Source organism: Parasteatoda tepidariorum, chromosome 3 (genome assembly GCF_043381705.1).
Source record: "Parasteatoda tepidariorum isolate YZ-2023 chromosome 3, CAS_Ptep_4.0, whole genome shotgun sequence".
NCBI lineage: Eukaryota > Metazoa > Arthropoda > Arachnida > Araneae > Theridiidae > Parasteatoda > Parasteatoda tepidariorum.
In genome coordinates, this window is record NC_092206.1 from 46,056,648 (window position 1) to 46,078,460 (window position 21,813).

Consider the following 21,813-nt stretch of genomic DNA (forward strand, 5'->3'; position numbering starts at 1 on the left):
ACCACAGTTAAAGAAACGAAAGTTACACATTTAAAATTACGAAAACTTAATCATCCTACCATAAGATACATGTTCCAAAAATCGTATAACCGTAAAATGAGTTCAGCTTTACAATGATTTTCCAATGTTGTGTTGAAAGTACTTTTACTTTTAAAATAAAAAGAATTGCTTAGAAATTGCATGATCATCATTTATAGAACTTTTAAATGGCCGTTTAACAAAAGTAAAATTCCGTATCCTTTTGAAATTTTATTTAGAAAAACATGAATACATATTTCATATAGTTACATCAACGGTAAATACAATTATAGCTTAATAATAGCTTATAAATTATATATAATACACCATACCTATGCTACTTAATGCTCTAGGAAATAAACAGCTCTTGCATTGTTTTTTCAACAAAAAGGTTTTGTGTTTAATGGATATTGCTTCTTAATTTAGTCATAATTTAAAACTTTAAACGAATGAAAAGAATTAAATTTAAACTGATATAATTACAATTCCCTATTTTATTGAATAAGATAAAGAATATTTACGTAGACAGTTTTAAAGTACATCATACATGACATTTATGACTTTTTGAATTTAATGAATCGTATAAACATTGGTAAACATATCAATTTATAAAATATTTAAAGTGAATAAAGTGCATTTGATATTCACTCACTTTATAACTAACTTTATTACAATTAGATAATGAAAGAAGCAAGAGCTCTAAAAATAAAAATGAAAACTACTAAATTTTAAATGAAAAACTTTCTACATAATTGTACTTGTAATGTGCATGAAGTTTGACATAATGAATCTACAAATGTATCTTAAGATGATATTACGAGTACAAAGGACATAACTGTTTAAGTACATCCTTTAACGACATTAACAATCAACATGTAACAATAATACTAATATAATATAACAATTTCTAGAAAGCTCATACATATAAACTCAATTGTTTGGAAAAAGGAAGAAACCGTACAGACTCAAAATTCATCAGTTTTATAGAGAGATATTGTAAAGCTACTGCGGTGGTTGTGCGGATTTAATTTACTCTAGAAATATGAATTAAAAGTTTAAAAATTGTAGGGCTTATTTTAATTTCGGGGAAAATGAATTCTTAAGTTTATTCCTTTTACCAAACAACATTTTAATTTATACTTATATACATGAATTTAAAATTAACATTCATTATGTACATAAGCAGTCAATGCATAGAAGCAAAAAAATAATAAATAAAAATGTAATACCAGATTGTTTTTTTTAATAATTATTACTCACTTCAGAGAATATAAAGTAATATGCATTTACTAGCATAATTTTTTGTCCATGAGCGACTTTAAAAGATATTGCTTTGATACAGCTACTTGTAAATATTGCTCGATTAGAGCTATTAATATATAGAGCCTGTATCTTTAAATAAATATTTTAAACTTTTTTAAACAAGAAATATAATGTTTTAAATAATTTTTTCTTTGTTTCTTTAATTTAGTTTTGGAAATTATGAATGGAAATTGGGAAATTTGCTTGATTAAATTCTTTTTACTTACAAATGATTAAATCTCTAACTATTTCTACATTTAGTAACAAAACTTGACTTATAAAACCTCAAAAAAAACATTTCTTTAAAAATATTACTTTTTAATTAAAAGAATAATCGAATAATCTTCAAGAATAATCTTCAAGCATTTTACAAAACTTTAGAAATTAAGTATTTTGGATTAGGGATTTTGAATATTTAGGGATTTTGAATATTTATGGATTTTGGATATTTATGGATTTTGGATATTTATGGATTTTGGATATTTATGGATTTCGGATATTTATGGATTTTAGATATTTAGGGATTTTGGATAATTAGGGTTTTTGTTGATAATACTTATTACAATACTTTTTGAATCAGTATTTAATAACAATCATGATATATCCCCAGATATTCTACAGAATATGATCTTGAATTATTTTTTGATATCTATATTTAAGTCTTTATAAAGGTGTTCTACTGACATAAATGCTCATCCACATATTAATTATGTTTATTGGCATCTTTTAACAACTATGTTATGTTGAATTGGTTAGTTGAAACTAATTTTTTATTATTACAAAATGAAATAAATATTTCTCCCTTTTCTGCACTTCATTCTCTAAAATTAATTTAATTTACTTCACAATCCATGCAGTTAAAATTATAGAATATTTAATGACTTTTAGCTTAACATAAAAAAGTTGGCTTGGTTTGGTAAAAGTTATAAGTTTAAAAGTTATTTTTTTTTTCAAAAGAAAAACAAAGACTATTTCTTAGATATTTCATCAGGTGAGCAACCCGTATATCTAAGGATTAACGAATTAAGATAAAAATCCTTCAGTTATTATTAATTATCGGAGTTTAGTGATTTTTGTAGTTCTGTATCAGGTCATTCTGTGCATGATCAGTGTATGTTTCGTACAAAAAAGAATAGGTTTTAAAAGTCTTTTGCTGAACTCGGAAAAAAACGGATGCCTTTAAACATGAAAGACAAATTCTTTGCGTAACTTTTCTCCAACTTTTCATGAGAATACAAATTAATTGTATGACTTTATTGGAATGTTTCCAGAAAATGACTTCTTTATCATCGATTTTGGTATCATGATTCAAGAGAGCAGACAAGAGAGATATCTTTTGATGATATTATCATTGCTTCTCCTCGGTTATTGTGACGCAAAGTTCTTTTTTCACGGTAGTGAAATCATTTGTGTCTGGATTGCACACTTGCTTCATCTCAACATCCATCGATTTCTGACTAGAAGTCTTGTTGGCACCATTGATGATTCTTGATGTAAATCTTGAAGGACTAGATGTAACGCCAGTTGTGAATGTCATCCTTGATCGAGCTAAAAAAAGTGACAGGAACAAAAAAATTTTTTTTTTAGATTTGAGTGACATATTTATAAATACTTGAAAAACACAAAGTAAAATTCAAATTATTTATAATTTTGCGCAAAATTTTTAAATAGTTTATACTTTATTATTTTATTCTTATTCTATAAAATGTTTTCCTGAGAAATAATTTCATTTAATTTCTTATTGAAAACATCTCAATAATTGATATTGAACTTAAATCAGCTATCAACTCCTTTTAACGGCTGTAGTACATACATTTTAATCATTTGCATTTGAATACATAGAGTACATATTATTTTTCATTTCTATGTCAGATATATTTTTCGCTTAAAGTACAGACCTTAAAATATTTGTCTAAGCATTTTTTTTTTAAATATACCACTAGAGAAATACACCAAAATCTGAAAAGTTCCGTAATAGTAGGAATTCATAATGATGGAAGAATAAGAAGCAAATAAATGCTATTCAATCTAAATAAGCATGCTATCTACCACCAAGCAGAAGTAGGAATTAAATTGAAATAGTAAATGAAAACCAAATTTCACACCCCAGAATGCATGTCAAAATTGTTTTACGTAACATTAGTAATTTAAGAAAAATTTTGTAAAAATATTGCATTTAAATCAGGCAAATGGGTAGTGTTGTCATTTGGGTTTTGTTAGCATTTAAACTCATCCATAAAAGCTTTGTTAGTTGTTACAGTGAAAAGAAAAAATAATAATAACAAGCTTAAACGAATATTTTCGTTATCATTCCTATGTAAAATTGAATAAGTAAATATTCCCGAAGATTAAACAAACATTTATAGCACCATTTCAAATATAGTTTAATTTTCGCAGTCAAAAAGTGGTTTACCCGGTCAAAAACTAGATTATGCTACCAATGACCTAAAGTGTTATCATGTATGAGGAAAACATACTAGAAAATAAGACCTGTGTAGTTTTGTATCGTAAAATCTCAGCTGCGAAAACTAAATACACAGTAAAAAATTCCTACTCAAATTGCTATAAGAAGTACTGCCAGGTACTGGTGCTTTTAACAGCAAAATCCGTCTTTATCAGAACATATTATGGAACAAAAAATATTATATACCATTAGTTTTACAGTAATAAATTCTGTGAAATTATTGAATCACTCTAACTAAATAAATATTACTGCAAAAATGGTGGTATAATATTTAAAGGTAAAAATGGATTCTACGTTAAGAGGATTTTACGGATAATGCACTTAAAATCTCGATACTTTATACTAAACGTTTTATAGTGTAGTTGAACTTGCATTTCTTATAAAAAAGTATATAAATTTCAGATATTTTCATGGTCACAAAAATATTATAGCTGAAGTTTTTAACGTTTTTTTTTAGTAAACATTTGGCAATGCTTAGTTTAACCAAAATGATGGCAAACCAAACTCCATTTATGGCATACTAAGATCTTTTCTTAAAGAATAAAATGTTATAAACCATTAAAACCTCTCGAAAATTGCCAACCCTGATTCTCAAGCAAAATTTGTTGAACAAGAAATTTAATACTAAGCACAAGCCAGCTTAAAATTAATGTACTAAATGAGAAAATTACAGTGAGAGTTAGTTTTTGACATGCATATACGGGTATATAAAGTGCAAAACCATTTTTCTATAAGCAAAGCTTTAATTAAAATTTCATTCCCAGAATTCCATAGCTGCAGAAAGGAGAAGGCCATCTACCAAAGCGCATAAATCATTCAAAAATTAGCTACCATATGTTTTGCCTGCCACATAGGTTAGTAGAAGAAGTTTAGACAGCAGTTGCTTTCACGAGTTTTGCCTGGTAAGTCGGAACTTGCGTTTTAGAGTGATTTGTTTGACTTTGTGTCCGACTTCTTAATAAAGTAAGCGATGTGTACATGCTTCTAAGAGTTTTATGAAATAGAGAAGTTCTCTGAGAATTACTTCCAATAATATTTTTTTCTTGACCTATAAAAGAAAGATATATACACATGTAGACATTACACACTACCTTCTATTACAACTGTGGTTAGCTCAGTATACCAACGGTGTTAGAGTAAATAAATTTAAAATATATTTCATTTTTTTAAAACTAAATTTAAAACTTGTGGCTTATTCGGAATCAAAATGCTTAAAATTTCAGTTAAGAAAATTAATTATCAATTGGCTGAAAAGTTATTTTTTTTATTTTATTTTTGTAACTCTAAGACCTAAAAATAACTGTAAGTCTCAACACCTGAAAGCAATATATTTAATAAAAATGTGTTAGAACAGTGTGATTTCGTTTAAGATAATTGCAGGGATTATCTAATATGCATTGCAGGGAAAACTGCAGAAGGTGAAAAGGACGTCGAATATTTCACGACCAATAGGTCAAGCAAAAAATTGTTTGCTGACAAAAATATTTAGCATTTTTGAATGTAGGGTAGCACATAAATTAATTTTCAGCAATAAGTATAATTTTTTTTCGTCGAAAATTAAAAAATAGAAGAAGTAAAAAAACCGACAGATATATGCCTTCATTTTTCTTGTCGATATATGCCTTCATTTTTCTTAATAATTAAGGTTAAAACTGAACTTTTTAAAATATAGTATTTATAGTGTCATTTTCGCCAACTAGTAAAACATTTTTATAAGTTTAAAATGGTATTTTTTTTAATATAATGGGCAAGAAAGTTTTTTTGAACTATGTTTATGAACGGAAATAATGTGTTAATTACGTAAAGTTTGAAAGCTAATAACCAGAAAAAGTCTAACTTATTTTTACAAAGAGAAAGATGCAAAGTTATCATAATATCTTTGCTTGCGATCTCCGAGATTTGTGAACACAGTGACGTCATGAGGAGGGAAATCGTAGCTTCAGCTCTAAGAGCGGAGTGAACTAGCCCTTCTATTCTCTTTAGCCCTGGTGTCCTGCACTATTCAATGCACATTACACCATAAAAAGTCCAGCTCCAATATCCAGTTAGATTCTTTTTTACGGTTTTAAAACCATGCTAGTTATACATTGTTAAAAAACCGTGTAAATTTGCATTTATGGTTTTATACTCATACTTGGATGGACAGACTTCTTCTTCTTCAGCACGACAGTCTCTTACAGGCCTTGGCTGCCTCAACCACACGTAGCCTCCAACGCTTCCTGTCCATGGCGACTTTTTTCCAGTTGTTTATCTTTAATACTTTTAGATCTTTAGCAGTGTCATCCAGCCATCTAGTTGGAGGTCTTCCTCTAGCCCGAGATCCCGAAGGATTTTTTAAGGTGTCGATTCGGACTGCATTATTTTCTGGACCTCTCCAGATATGGCCAAGCCATCCTAATCTATTGCTTCGGATGACCTGCACTATCTGTGGCTGTCCATAGAGTCTACATAATTCAAAGTTGTATCTGATTCGCCAACAGCCTCATTCCTGTACTGGACCGAAAATATTTCTAAGGATTTTCCTTTCAAAAACATCAAGAGTACGCTGAGTGTCTGCGTTTAGTGTCCATGTTTCACTTGCATAGAGCAGTACAGGTAGAATAAGAGTCTTTTAAATTTTAATTTTAGGATGGACAGACTGCTACCGGTTATTTTACCATATATTTACTGTGAAATTTTTAATAGATTAACAGTAAAACGAGAAAAAAAACTCATTGAATGAATAAGAAATTAACCCAACATGAATTTTATGCTAATTAAATTTTAAAAAAAACATTATATGTATTTCTGAAGCTTAATAGACCACAGATAGGTAGATCACAGATAACTTTTTCTTCTAATGATCGCATTAAGTCTCTAAATACATGTTTCATTAATTATGTATTATACATAATAATTCCATTAATAATTATTCTATTAAAGATTATTTTATAATTTAATTATCAATGTAAATATAATTTTAAAAATTAAAAAAATTTCATATTTATGTTTAATTTTGCCTTCAGTATAACTTTTTGATTTGTTAGCATCTTTATTCTTTTTTAATATAACTGGAAAAAATTATATTATTTTTAAAAGTCAACTGGGATATAGTTTCCTTTTCACCCGAAATTTTCAACTCTACAAGATGCGGGAAAAGCAATTTTGCCATGAATTAGATCGCAGAAAGCTTTTAGCCAACAATCAGAGCAGTTCTCTAAGTTAACAGCCCGTGTGTAAATAGGATCATTATCTGCCATTCTATGTTTTTCTTGAACAGGAAATGAAAAGCTGAAATTGAGCTGACAAAAGTAGTTTGTTATAAGAAAATTTACTTTGCTTTGAGATAAAGACGTGAGAAGCGATTTCAAAAGAGCTTACAGTTTCACGAAATGTATTTTCTTTTTCCTTAAATCATGATATTAAATTATGAATAACTTTTTTTAAAAAATTTAAAATAATTCAAAATTAGAAACAAAAATATGTATCTTATCCATGTGAAATTTCACATAATAATTAGACGTTTATATTCTTCAATAGTAACTGCTTATTTACTATTATTATTATCCTATGATTATTAAATTTAAGCTTGATATGAAATGGGGAATTTATATTAAAGCTCAAACTAATAATTATTCAATAATAAGGGACGGAAAAAGATATCAATGTTCTATCCTCACTTAAGGCTTAATTTTAGCACCATATATATTGGTATATCCAAACTTAAAAGCAGTTCTAGTTATTTTTAGTAATTACATTTAAACAAGAAATATTTTTATTGAATATAGATAGCAACTAAAATGTAGAATATAGATAGCAATATTGAATATAGATTAGAACTAAAATAGCTTTTCCTGGGTATTGCATTTCAAATTCATTTATATTCTGTGGAAGAAAGAAAGATAGATCTGCATTTTAACAGGATAATTTCAGATATATGGTATAACGAAGTAAAAATCATCTACAAAACTACTAAGTAAAAATACATAAACTGAACGTTATTTTGTAAAAGTATTTTCTTTCTATAACATTCAATCATTTGAGGTTTATCGATTTAGTGAAGAAAGTTGTTTCTGAAATATATCTAAATGGAAAAATATGACATTTTCCTCCTCTTCATGAGAATTTTATTTTCAAAAGCTATGCTATAACGCTATTTTTAAAAGCTATTTTTAAATACTTGAATTAAAGGGTGTTGGTAGGGCATATAACTATAATGCTAAAACTTACCTTTTCTCAGCATCTAAATAAAATATTGCTTCAGTTTTTTTTCACAGAATATCTACATATACACGTTTACAGTGCGATAACTGCTAATACATATCTTCGCAAGAATTTTCCTCAAAAAATTATGAACTGGTAACTTTTATTTTTTTTAAAAAGTTTCATCATTTTTGAGCAAAAATCTTTCTTAACTCAAAACTTATTCCTGTTTACGCTAAAACATTATCAAAGAATACAACTGATACAATCTCAAATACCTCTAAAAATTTTCAAAGCGATCATATTACGAAAGGTAAATAGAAAAAAGTCAGTTTTTGATTTTTGATATCAACTCCTTAAATGAGCTAAAAACGTGATCTTCTCTCTTTCTTATTCACGAAATTATGACTTTCAATGTAAGAGGTACATATGTATATTGGAAAAATATGAGCAATTCGAGTGCAACAAGTTAAATTGAGTCTGTTTAAAACATCAGCATGTTTGCATCTGTGGAGAACCAGAAATGGAAAGACAAGAGGTCTTGTTAGGTGAAAATAGCTTAACATTAAAACAAATTCTTTAAATGATTTTTTCACAAAAATCAGTTTTTTTTTAAATATCATGTGGGTAAGCTCTTTATTTATTTATTTTTCTTGTTGGAAAACACCAGTTGAAAGGATCTTCTTATGTCACATAAATGCTCAGTTGGGAGAATTGTTTATATAAAATTCTAAAAGCTAATTTCTTATATTCTCGTGTTTGATTTCATGCTCTTTATGATTCTGAATTGCATAAGTCTATCATGAATTTAGTTCACGTTCATCTTGATTCCTTAAGAGATGTCAGTAAAAATATAATAACAATTTTTGTAACCTTTTGCAAGATTTTATCGCAGTTTTATAAATTTTTCAAAGAAACTTTATATTGGTTCTATTAGGAGAAATAAAGTAACTCGTAAGAATATTTGATAGTTACTAACTAGGCTTTATACTAAAAAACTCACTATCACTTATTAAAAAAATCTATTAGATTATTGGTATTACATTTGTACGAAAATATAAAATCCAAAAAAAAAAGTTTTAAAAATTTGCTTTAAGTAGATAAAAAAATTATCAATTATTGATTTTCTAAATGATGGACATTTCAAGGAGGAATAACTCTGTTTTTTAGATCAAAATAACTGAAAATTCGAAAAATTATTGTTTGGAAGTAAGCTGTTTTATTTTATTTTCAAGGCAAAAAATGACGCTGGTGTTTAATGCTGAAGTTGATAACCATTAATTATTAAAATGCAAAATATTACATTTTCACTCATTTCGACCTACATTTTTACAAAATAACTGAAAATTTGCTTATTAAAAATTCTGCGTCAAAGAGTAAATGAAAGAACGTAAACAGTGAAAAATATTTCTATAGTTGATTCTATTAGCTATAAAACTAGGTATTTTGCACAGAAAATTCCCGTTGCACGTTAATACTTTTATCTTTTCACTTATATATTTTACTCATGCATTAAAAAATATATATTACTTTTGCAATGCATCAAATAAATTTTTTGGCAAATATTTTATTAGAAGAAAGTCAAGGGTTTAAAAATATAATCAACACTTTGCTTACAATTTATAAATATGTAACAGAGTAAGAAATACATATCAGAATTATCAGAGTAAACAACAAATAGTTTAAATGCGAAACAAAATGGCAATTACATTCTATAAAGCTAATAAATCACTTTAAACATTGTCTAAGACTTGATTTATGTAGGAAAAAAAAACATAAAAACTACTCATTTACGAAGACGTTTAAAGGAAAAAATGCAATCTGTAAACAACAAACTACATTTTAATCAAATGCAAGATGAAGATTTAGTGTTTGTCGCCTTAGAAACCAATAAGTAAGATATTGAAATCTTTTGTGAAGTTGGAAATCTCTTCTTTCAAGATTGCTCATTTATCTGTCATGTCGTTGATTGAATTTCAATGGAAACCCGACCAATAAAGTGCTTACTTATAATTATTCTTAAGTTATCAATAAAGTGCGAGTAGCGTTCAATACTTCAGATGAACATTTAAAACATCCATACATAAACTAATCTTATTTGTTTGAGATGGCTTTGAAAGTACTTTTGCAAAAAACCAATATTGATCCCAAATCCATTATTTATATTATTCAGAACTGAATGTGGGTAGAATATTTATTCTTCATCGTGTATTCACCACCAAATCATATATACTAATCCAAACAAAACAGTTAATAAAATATTAAAGTTAATTGTTTAATGGAATACAAGAGCTATTTATTTAGTTTAATATTTAAACTGATTATAGTTAATATAATATTTAAATTATTTACTTAAAAGCGCAATAAGGCTAAACTTTTAAAAATAATTTCGTCTCGTTATTACTATTAAATTGATCGTGATAGCATTGCTGGTAATCTGCGTTTATAGTGTTAGATACTATTTTGCTTAACTAAAATATTAATTTTAATGCTATACGATCAATAAAAACAGCTTATAAATGCATTGAGGTAAAAAGTAGGAACACGATACTGAATGGTACATTTTTTTAAAATTTTATTTCTTACAACCGTCGCTGAACTGCCGACCCAATTTTTGAGTTTACGGTAACTAATGTTCAACTCTGTAGCCTTGTAATTTTGAACCCAATCCAGAAGACAAGAGAACTTCTGGATCAAATATTGGGAGAAATTTGCCTTCATGGAGGACTTTTTCATGGAACTAGCCCGCATTTACGTGACATGGAGAGGAAGACCACGAAAGGCTCCCACTGTTAGCCTGGCGGAAAAGGGACTCTAATCTATGATCCGTCTACCAATGAGGATATTTTGCGTCAGCACTGTGGTCAATGCTAGCCGGTTGCGGATTCTTATCAACCAGCCATTTCTGTGATTCGAAACCGGTTCACCTCATTTGAAGGCTAGCGCTCTATCCCCTGAGCCATCGCTGCTCTGAATGGAATGTTAAGTATAACGCAATATGAATAACTATTTTTTATTAACTAACTAACTTTAACAGTAACGGGATTACACATTAGCATACATATTATTAAACTAAATATGAGCATGATTATATGATATTCAATAATATATTCATGGCATTTATTAAGTGATAAAAATAATAATTTAATAAATAAGGGTAGTATTGTAACTTACAACAAATATAATTTGGGACAAATACAACTAATAAATAATTTCAATAAACCTATCTGCAACATGAGCATTATTTTTATTTTCAATTATAGGAGTAAACAATGAATAGCTTTAATTATCGTCTGAAGATTGAAATAAATTCTTTTTAAGTGAAAGAAAATTGTAGACTTTATTTTTTTAAATTATTATTTCATCTTTGGAAAATCAATATATAAGAGCATTAAGTTTAATTTTAATTGGCTATGGAAAAAATACTTTTAATCTTTTAGTTATGAAAAAATAATAGTAGTTTAATACTTGGAATGAAGGTAAAAATTTGTTTTTTTGTTAACCAATTTTGATAAGATAATGATATTTTTAGCACAAATGTGACTTGTTTAATAGCCTTGTGCAGATGTGGTACCTTAGAACATTAAATCATGTTGTATTTTTGAGACATGTTCTATGGTACAACATATGCATAATTTTTAATAACTTTGCTGTCTTCTGTTACGGAAGAATATATTCTAATGTGTTGCAATCTTTTAATAGCGGGGAAGATTATATTCCATAAGTTATTTAAAATTCATTATTGCAATATAGTTATTATTTTTAATGTATTACGGATTAACAGGTATGTTCTATGACAGCTACAATGATTATTCCTTTGCTGGTAGAATAAACTTCAATGCAATTAATCGCAAATAAATAAATTAGATATTAAATTAAAAATATGATGGAGAAAATGGAGATTTTTATTATAATTTTTTTAACTAATCAGTTTTTTTATAGATATAAAAAAATATATGAATGATGTATTCAATCATAAACTTAAGTTCGTAAATTAGTTATTAGGGCAATATATACCTGGAATAAAAGAAAACTGTTTAGAAACTTTATAAAAAATCTTACGAGGTCTGTTAAATCCATTTCTTCGAAATCCACATTTTAGAACAAGACAAAAACCATCTCTAAATGTCTTGTTGAAACCACCATAAATTATAGGATTAATAAAACTATTTGCATAAGCAAAGAAGTATGCGAGCCATTTAAAATTTTCCAACCATTCTGGCTCCTAAAAGGAAACAAAAAGTAGAATATAAATTAGTAAAATATCCTGTTAAAGTTATAAAAAATATTTATATGATGGACAACTGATTATAACGGCTCCAATAAATATATATCACGACAACACTGAAGATAAGATCACGTGGCAGAGCAGACAGTGGCGTGAAGTCTCAGTGGCCTCACGAGTGAAGATCTGAGTCTCAAACAATAATCTTCGCTTCAATCGGTATTATATGTCAGATATGTCTGCTAGCATTGGAGTAAAGTAAATATTAGATGCCAGTTATTTAGGAATGTAGTTTAAAATTTATAACATAATTATTTATTAAAGAATAATTTAATATGAGTTAGAGATGATAGATGTGCCGATCCATCACATGCAAAAATTAGGGATTCATTACTGAATCTACATTTTCACAAAAAACATTTTTTAGAAATAATTTTTCAATTGAAAAAAATTATCCTTTTCCTATTTGTTTTATTTTTTACAAGGAGAAAAAAATCGGTGAAAATTACCTCAATGTATGCTAATCACATTTCTAGTGAAAAAATAAGAACATAATTCTGTTATTAAAAACTAAAATTTAGGGTATTTAAACCATTCATTTTTAAACCATTCAACAACGTTTCACGGAAAATTTCTGTTTTCAAAATTATTGTTCGTATCATCCACATTTAGTAAGAAATACAAAACTGACAAGTAATTCCAACCTAATGAATATTTTCCGTGCCATTGTTCTATGTTTTTATGATAAAATTGCCAAATTGTATCCCATTTAATGGCTAAATTTTATCACAGATTGTAAAATCATACTTTACTGCTAATTTTACCAATGCACTTCGGTAAAATTTAATGAAATTTTTGATATATGAGCTCTATGAAAAATATTCTGGCTCTATGAGAAATATTGAATTTCTCATAGAGCCAGAAACACGGTGAATTTTCCCATAATATGTTAGGTTAAACCATCCTTTTTTTAAGGTAAACAGCATTTCAAGGTTAACAACATTTAATTTTCCTTCTAGCACCCATTAAGCTCTGGTGCTCGTTATTGTTTATAGCAAATGGTTTATAAGTAAATGTGATATTTTGAAGTATATCATTACTCATTTTTAAAATTTAAATACAAATAAGTTCAACCGATAAATATCATTATGGTATGTATGACAAACATCATTATGGCATTATAGTAAAAAAATAGATTTTTTTAAATAGTGGACAATTTAAGTATCCATATTCAAAATAAATAGGTTTTACGAATATAATCTACTAAACATAATTTTTAGAATTTTGATGTATTGAGAAATGCAATGAAAACATAAGTATAAAATGTTTTTGACGCAATGAGACCAGTAAGTTAATTAAAAAATTTCAACACACAAAAAATTTATCGCGCAAACCAAATAACACTTTTATTTATTTTAAAACTAATTTTGATGAAAGACGTTGAGAACCATTGATTAATGCATCATTGGAACATCTGTTCCAGAAAGGTTTACACGTCTTGGAGTGATTTATTGAAAATGCCTGCTGGCTATAAATAATTCTATTTATGGTAGTATTAAACAGGCGAAAGTTAATTGTAGGGGGACCAGCCTTGTAAACTGAAGGATATCATAACATTTCAGTGTTGAAAATCGATTCTATATAATGTTTGGAGTATAGACTATCGGGCATATTGTCTACTAGACGTAAAAGTTTGTGAGCCAATAATTTCATGATGCACTTAATAAAAAGAATGTTTTATGAGTATTGATTTTCTTAAATTTAGTTACTAAGAAAATAGGATTTTTTCTTTTATCAGTTTGTCTCAATAAAACAAATGAGCTAAGAATAATAAGAGTAATTTTTGCGAGCTTTTCATAAATAGGCAACGTTTGAAAAGAAATACGTTGTAATAAAAAGAAATGAGTTTTCGTTAAGAACGATTCCTTTTTTCATTTGCGTATAAATAAGAAAAGTAAATTTCACTTTTCAAATGCAATTTATCTATTACTATTCTGAAAAGCACTTTCGACAAAACTTTAGAAGCAAATAGTATTAGTTTTTATATTCTCAGTAAGTAAGTGCAATTGAACAAGCACTTTTTTTCTAAGATTATGTTTTTTTCGTCGGAATCGGAATGACGATGATTAGTTGTATCAGAAACCATTTTGAGATTATTTAAAGCAAAATGACATTAGAAATATATATATATATATATATATATGTAGNGATATATATATATATATATATATCACCGGTTCATTTTGTTGAGCATGGCTGATCACGTATGAACCTGCTATCAATTAATGTACAGTGAGCAAAAAATAAAAGAGCGGACCAACCTGAATAAGTTTTGATCTAATGATCGGATCTTCAGATGATTTCAATTTTGTCTTGGCAGCTTCCACTGAATCAGATCTAGGCATCCTGGTTGCTAAAGCTATAAATGATTTTAACATATGGGCAGCGGATAATAGACTGAATCTTTAAACTGGTAAAACCACCTATTTACTATTAAATTCAAACTAGTGAATGACCCATCAGTACATCTCAATGAGCAAAATTCTAAAAGATCTAAAGTAGTCAGGTTCGCAGACCTCATTTTTGATGAGAAACTTATCTGGACTTTGATCATCTGAGCATTCAGGCTGACAAAGTTGCCAGACAATTTCAGGCTATACAAGGAATAATTGGAGCAGCATTAAGAATAAATAAATTTCTAAGACGAATAATTTACAAAGCCTGCACTGAAAGAGTGATTGCCCATGCAGCTGCAGTCTGGTGTGTTAATCCCAAAAATACACCAGAAACAATCTAGATATCTTTCAGAGAAAAACTCTGCCGAATATTTCTGGTGACTATCTTATATCCTTCACAAATACCTGCCAGGTCATTATGTCAATACCTCCACTACACAACACCCTTCAGCGGGAGGTAATTAGAATCAACCCCATCCGAAATAAAAATTTCTCTTCAATAAGGATACCACTTGTTTCTTATCCGCACAAATTGACAAAAAATCAAATTAAATGACATCCACTCTTCGAATTTTAACTTAAAGACAAATAATTTTATATTCATTAAACAAATCCGATTAACAACAATGATTAACATATTGATCCCCAAGAAAGACGATGGAACAAGAGCTGCAATTGTACAATATGAAGATGGCATAATCACATCGACCACACAATTGAATCTTAATTTCCACCTCACAGTATTCCAGGCGGGAGCAATACCATTAAAGAAGTCGTCACTCAAGCTACAAAACAACGAATCACAAACCAAACTATAATCTAGTCAGACAGCCTATCAACAATTATAGACTTAAGAATTATGGCACCACTCACCAGATTATACAGGACATCCGAAATCTACTTAAAAAACTAATTGCCTGCAAATCTTATGGATTCGAGCACATAATAACAAAGATGGGAACGAACAAGCAGATAACTTAGCTAAAGAGGCAATTAATAAGGGTCAATTTATCAACATCAGAATCACAAACCGAATTTGGGAATATTAATCAGAGAAAATTCAACAAATGCCTCATTCAAACCAGAGGATTGGAATAGGCAGCAAATCTTCTGCTTTACAGAGTGTGGCCCCTTTAAAGCGTATAAAGCGTAACGCTTCTGCTTGGCTACCGACAATACACGTACATGTGAAGCAGTAGGCACAGTGTGACACTATGCAATACAATATCCGTTTACCACATCCTACTATTTTGAACAACCAAAGCTAGAATTCATCATAACCTGGAAGAGATCTATCTATAAGGATCTTAAGTTGAAACAGAGGACAACCAGCCTGATTAATTTTCTAGAAAAATACGAGGAATTCGAGAAATTTTTCTAGAAAAATACGAAATTAAGCAATGGTAAGCCCCAACTAACACTAAACTTGACCAATTGGCCCTGGGTACTTTCTAATCAAAATGCCCTAACTAATAGAAAAATCTTTTTTTTTTTTATTAATTTTTGTGTTTTTTTTAATTTTGTATTTTTTTCTTTTTGTTTTTTGTTGCTATTTGCTATTTTTCTCTCTTTTTTCTATCTGTCTTGTCTTCCAACATTAACCATTTACCGATAAATGCCTCTTTAGGGTCATAGGCGTAGGGTTAAGTGTTGGTGTGTGTGACTGGATCTTCACGCTCTAGGACTTAGTCTTGTGGTGCACCGTGCTTCTCGCCAGATGGCGATGCAAGAAACTTTCCTTGTGTATCATTCCTTTCGCCAGACGGCGATAGAAGAAACTTACAAACTTTTTGTATTCTGCAACTGGCAACACAAGACTGAACTCTTCTCATAACTTGCAACAGCTGGCCAGTCAACTCAGTCCATTTTATTCTTCCGTGCAGTGTGGACGTACTCTGCAATATTCCGCAGCACCTTGCTGCTTTTCGCTGATTCATCAATGTCGAACTTACTCTACTCGACTATCTTTAATAATTTTATTTTTATCCTAGAATCATGTAGCCTTTTTTTAACTAACTTAATCTTTACTTTATTTATTATTGTTTTTATAATAAACTGCGAAGTTAAATTTAAATGTTAACTTTCTTTTTTGTTTAATAATTGAGTTAGCTTAGCACCACAGTCTTAAGGATTTGAAAGGGTGACCTCATATATGCCAATTAATTAGTGAAGACGATATTTTAAGTTACAAATATAGACACAGCAACGTACTTCTCAGAAGACAGATTTTTTTCCAACGGATTCAGATTTCTAACCCCCAAAATATAGAAGTAGCCTCAATCTGAGAAACTTGGTCCCAATAGTTCGATCACGTGAGCTGTCCAAAGTTTAGACCCCTCAAAATTAATTTCGCTTTTTGAATATTTCAAGAACAATTTTAGCGAATTTGAATGGTTTTTTGCACTCAATTAAAAAATTTGCTTATCCAAAAATTAATCCATGCGAAATATAACTTTTTGTAAATATTTATTATGTTTTATTACTCTGTTTGATAATAGTTGAGAATATTTTGATTTGTAAGGTATACAATTTTTCATTATCCTTTTAAAGAACGTAATTTTGAATGGCAAAATACAAATTTGAACAAAATCGGTGCGTATAGTTTCTGAGAAATCATATTTTGAAAATAAAACTATTTCAAAATTAATTTTCTCAGGAAGTTTTCGACTGATTTTACTATGCATTTTGTAGTTTAAAATTATATTCTTTAAAATTATGCAAAAAATTTAATTTTTAACAATTCAATTTCTTTTTAACTTTTATTAGATAAAATAATAAATATTTACTAGAAGTTATTCTTTTCAAAGAATTGTCTTTGGATAAACGAATTTTATAATTCAGTGTAAAAATTTTTAAATTTGTTGAAAAGGTACTCGAGATCTGACAAAATACGCAAAAAGTAAAATTAACCTTAAGGGGTCCAAACATTGAACAGCTGTCCTGTTCAAACTTTTAGGACCATGCTTCCCTGATTGCAGCTCCTTCCTGTATTTTAGGGGTCAGGAATCCGAATTCGTCGAAAAAAAAGGTATGTTTATTCAAAGAAAGTTCGTTTTTGTGTCTGATTTTGTAACCTAATATATAATATGCTCTTACTAATTAGCATATTTGAGGTCATTCCCTCGAACCTTGAAGATTAAATCCTAGAAAAAGTCACAGATGTAATATGAAGATCTGATCATTATATCAAAAGTTATTATTGTGATCAATTTTTTCATTTTTTTGCACTGTATTTCGCTTAATACGTCTAAACAAAAGTACTCATTTGAGTTAAATTTGTCCAATAATGCACTAACTGTGGATATTAGATAATGTGTATAGCTGCTTTAACTTTGTAATTAACTGCGCTCGAATGAATACCACAATCATAGAAATTAACAAAATTCTGTAGAAAAAAAAACCGTAAACTGTGATAGATATTGTTGATTATGTGGTAAGTTCACAAATCTCCAATGACTATATTGCTGTGCTATTACACAAGTTTAGACAAAGCATCAACTTCTTCAAGTAAATAATCTATTAACTTTATGCAAATACGTTTTAAAATAATTTAAATAAACAGTTTAAACAGGTAACATTTCAAAATATATTGCGTACCATACTTTTATAAAGTATTTTTCGAAACAGTTTAATAACTGATTATATTAAGACACTTAACTTAGTATCTGGAATATTAAAACAGTATTGGTTTGCATGGAATCAGTGCAAATTATATTGCAATTGTGAGAAACTATAGAGGCTAAATTTTGCGACGAAAATAACTGTTAGTTTAAGTTAATGTTTCGAAATGTTAGTAGAAAATCTGCTTTAAGGAGTTAGTGGTGATTCTGCGTTAGTAAGTTATTTGTCAAGTTTATTGTTATTAGTTTCATTGCTTTGAAATCTCTCTTTTCCTCATTTAAAAGAATATAATTATAGATAAAATCTCTTATAAACATGTAATTTTCCTCCCATGGTTGTGGCTGAAATTTTATTACCTTTAGCTGTAACTCACATAGCACAAAACATTCACCTATGTTTCGGAAAGTTGTATGAATAATATTAAGACTTTTTTAAAAATATATTTGACTCTACTTAGACCTTTCACTAACCTCAACAGTGATTATTCCAGAACGAAAAATTTTAATGCTTTTTCGAAGTAAAATAAAATTTCAGTATTTCTTAAACGTTTTTTAAACACTAGTATTTAAATATTTTTTAGTTACTTTTTAATATTTGTATAATTTCTTAGATACTTTTTTAATAATTACATTTGAAGCGAGGGAGATTAAAAAAAATAAACTTTTCAGAGTTGCATCTGATAAGATGCTAATAATAATAGTTTTTGATATATTTGTAGAAGTTAATTCGCACTGGCGCTACACTAAAAAGTCGCACCACCTTAAAATTTAACAATAAACAGTTTAAATCTTTCATTGTTTCTGTCATTGCAAAAATATGTTTTAGAAACATAAATGCAAGGTTCTAATTACCGTAAGAACAAAGCACTCAGTTCGATATTGTAAGAAGTAAATAAAAATTTATCAGAAACTTTTCAGGAAGAAAGAAGTTTCCTAAGTAGTTTTTCTGAGACATAGATGAGATGTTTTATGCTATGTGGGAATCAAAATACTCTACCTTATTAAAACTTATATGCTTCTCATTTTCTTCCACTGGGACTGAGATTGCAAAGTAGTTATTCATGTAATGTATGAAAGCCTAAAGGATGCAAAGAATTTATTCATGTAACTTAAGAATTCTTGAAGAATGCAAAAGTAAAGTTATATACAGATCTGGAGATATTTTCTTCTCCAAGCTTAACTATTTAATGTATAAAGCTGCTACAATTTATTTCGTTTCATTAAAGAAGTAAAAATAATTTTGTACTTGAAATAAAGTTTTCTAGAAAATTGATGAACATATAGAAAAATAGATAAGATTTAAATATATATAGGAACTGATTTTATTAATGTCTTCATTAACAAAACTATTTATGCTAACACATATTCTTTAACTTACTTAATATTCGAAAAGTAATCATTATTTCTATTTTTTGTTACCTTTATTTAGTGTTCACGAAGCATTTAGTAAACTTAAATCATCTGACAGAATATAATTTTTTTTGCTTTTATGAGGAAAAAAAGTTTTTAACTAGTATCAAGCAAAAATGAATGTTTAATAAACATAACCCACATTTGCAAAATCGCATAAGTAATAAAAAAGACGTAAATGATAATTAACCAGCCAAGAGTTTATTAAATTTGAAGGAGCAGTATAGAAATTGCTTCTTAAGATACTGATTTGTTGTCTGGGAGAAAGTACCCAGATATTTTTTTTTTTATTGACAGCTTGAAAGTTCGAAAATTCATTCGTTTTTGCTTTGTGCAATACATTACTTGTCATTTAAGTTAATTTGGTTATCCTAAACATATGTAACTGAAATTTGAGTTATCATAAAATTTTTATTATTTGTTTTTAATTTCTTACTGCATTTTTTATCCCATTTTTTATTCATTTCTCATTTCTTTTGCATACTTCTTATTGCTTTTTAAACTGTTTGAATCTCATATCATTTCATGACAAAAATTATATTTAATAAAATAAATTTAGACAGACTTTTATTTGAATTAATTTTTTTGTTTGTTTATACTTCACCTTACGTTTTCCTCAACTAATAGTTTTAGAAAAAAAATGTCAGATTTGCCGAAAATTATATGAGTTTTAAAAAAAAGTTTAAGTGGGCTAGACCACTAGAAAGTTAGAAAATATAATTTTTCCTATTAAATGTTTTATTTTCTTGTGCATAGAAATCAGGTTAATTAACTATACAAAACTTCTTTTTCAATTTTTGAAACAATAACCAAAATTTCTTAGTTTTTATTATATTTTACATAGTTTTTGATGTATATATTTGAAAAGAGGAAAAGAGAGAAATTAGGAAAGAGGAAAGTTCACCACACGGGGGAAGGTAAAGAAAAGAGAAGTTTTAAAGAAGATCAGCTGTTTTCAGAATAGAATATATCCCTGAATATAAAAAAGATACACATTAAGACACATTTTCAATAAACATTACATAATAAATAGTTATAAAAGTTATTAAGATATGTTTAAAATTTAACTTTCATTCATGAAATTCAAGCACTTTTGTAGAAAAATTGGTTCATCATTGAATTACTCCGTAAAAAATTCCAGATAAAATTACGGTATTAAGTACAGTAAAATCCATTTTTACCGTGGAATATTATTCTGTAATTCTTACATTATTTATATATATTTAATTAGAGTGATACAATGATTTTTCTGTAATCATTACTATAAAAATTATGCTATATTAAATTTTTTGTTACGAAACAAGTTCCTGCATAAATGGATTTTACGGTACAAAGTACTTGCAGATTGAGTGCCTATAATTTTTACTGTAATTTGACCCTAAATTTTTCATAATATTGATATCTTGAATCATATCATCGAGCAAATTTATTGCATTTTTAATAAGGTACTGAAATGAACTGGTGATGTTAAAGTATAGTAACGTGTTTTCTAAAAAAATCGATAATATGGTTCGATTACTTAGTTCCATGTTAGGATTTCAGCACATTTGAATACTTTTAAACATTTCTCAGCAATGTTATTTTCTTTTCATTTTAAATTATGAAAGATTTGTTTAATTTAAAGCTCGAAGTTTTTTTAGTATTATTAAGGTAAATAATGAATATTATATGAGTGACGAAAAAAATACACATTTTGCAAGAACTCATCTTAAGTAAAGAAGTTATTGTCTGCAAAATGTTTTTGAATTGTTTAAATAGTAACAGATATGTTATGAAAAATAACTTATTAAGCAAAAAGTATCGAATTTTCTACTGTCGTGTAGACCAATTTGAAGTATTTTTTCCATATTTCGACTATTTCTTTTCTGATTTTTTAATAATTCTAATGAATGGAAAAAAGTGCCTTTTTCCAGAGAAAACACGTCTCTTAGATCTGTATTCCGTAGATTAAATTATTGCCTGCGCAAACTAGTTTAGCGGAATTTGAGCCTCGAACTATCAAAATTATATGTTAAATGAAAATTCAATGATTATTAAAAGAGCTATAAAGATTATTCTGTATTGTATTCTATCTTTTTCCTTTATATGTCAATTGTTGTAAGCTTTTATGAAGAAGTTCATATTTTTAATAATAAT

General features: G+C 28.0%; 1 protein-coding gene across 4 annotated transcripts in view; it reads right to left on the reverse strand.

The window, feature by feature from the left end:
* Nucleotides 1–236: 236 nt before the first annotated feature.
* The window catches only part of LOC107454007 (QRFP-like peptide receptor), a 127,119-nt gene continuing 105,542 nt past the window's right edge, over nt 237–21,813 (reverse strand). For 2 of the 4 annotated variants that reach the window (XM_071178542.1, XM_016071046.3), the window contains 3 exons: nt 19,265–19,345; nt 12,029–12,191; nt 237–2,868 (listed from right to left, as the gene is read on the reverse strand). In XM_071178542.1, coding sequence (XP_071034643.1) covers nt 2,669–2,868; nt 12,029–12,191; nt 19,265–19,345 — 444 coding nt within the window. In that variant the 3' untranslated portion in view covers nt 237–2,668. Of the gene's footprint in view, nt 2,869–4,615; nt 4,833–12,028; nt 12,192–19,264; nt 19,346–21,813 lie in introns of all 4 variants that reach the window. The other 2 variants (XM_016071047.3, XM_016071048.3) reach the window with 2 other exon arrangements.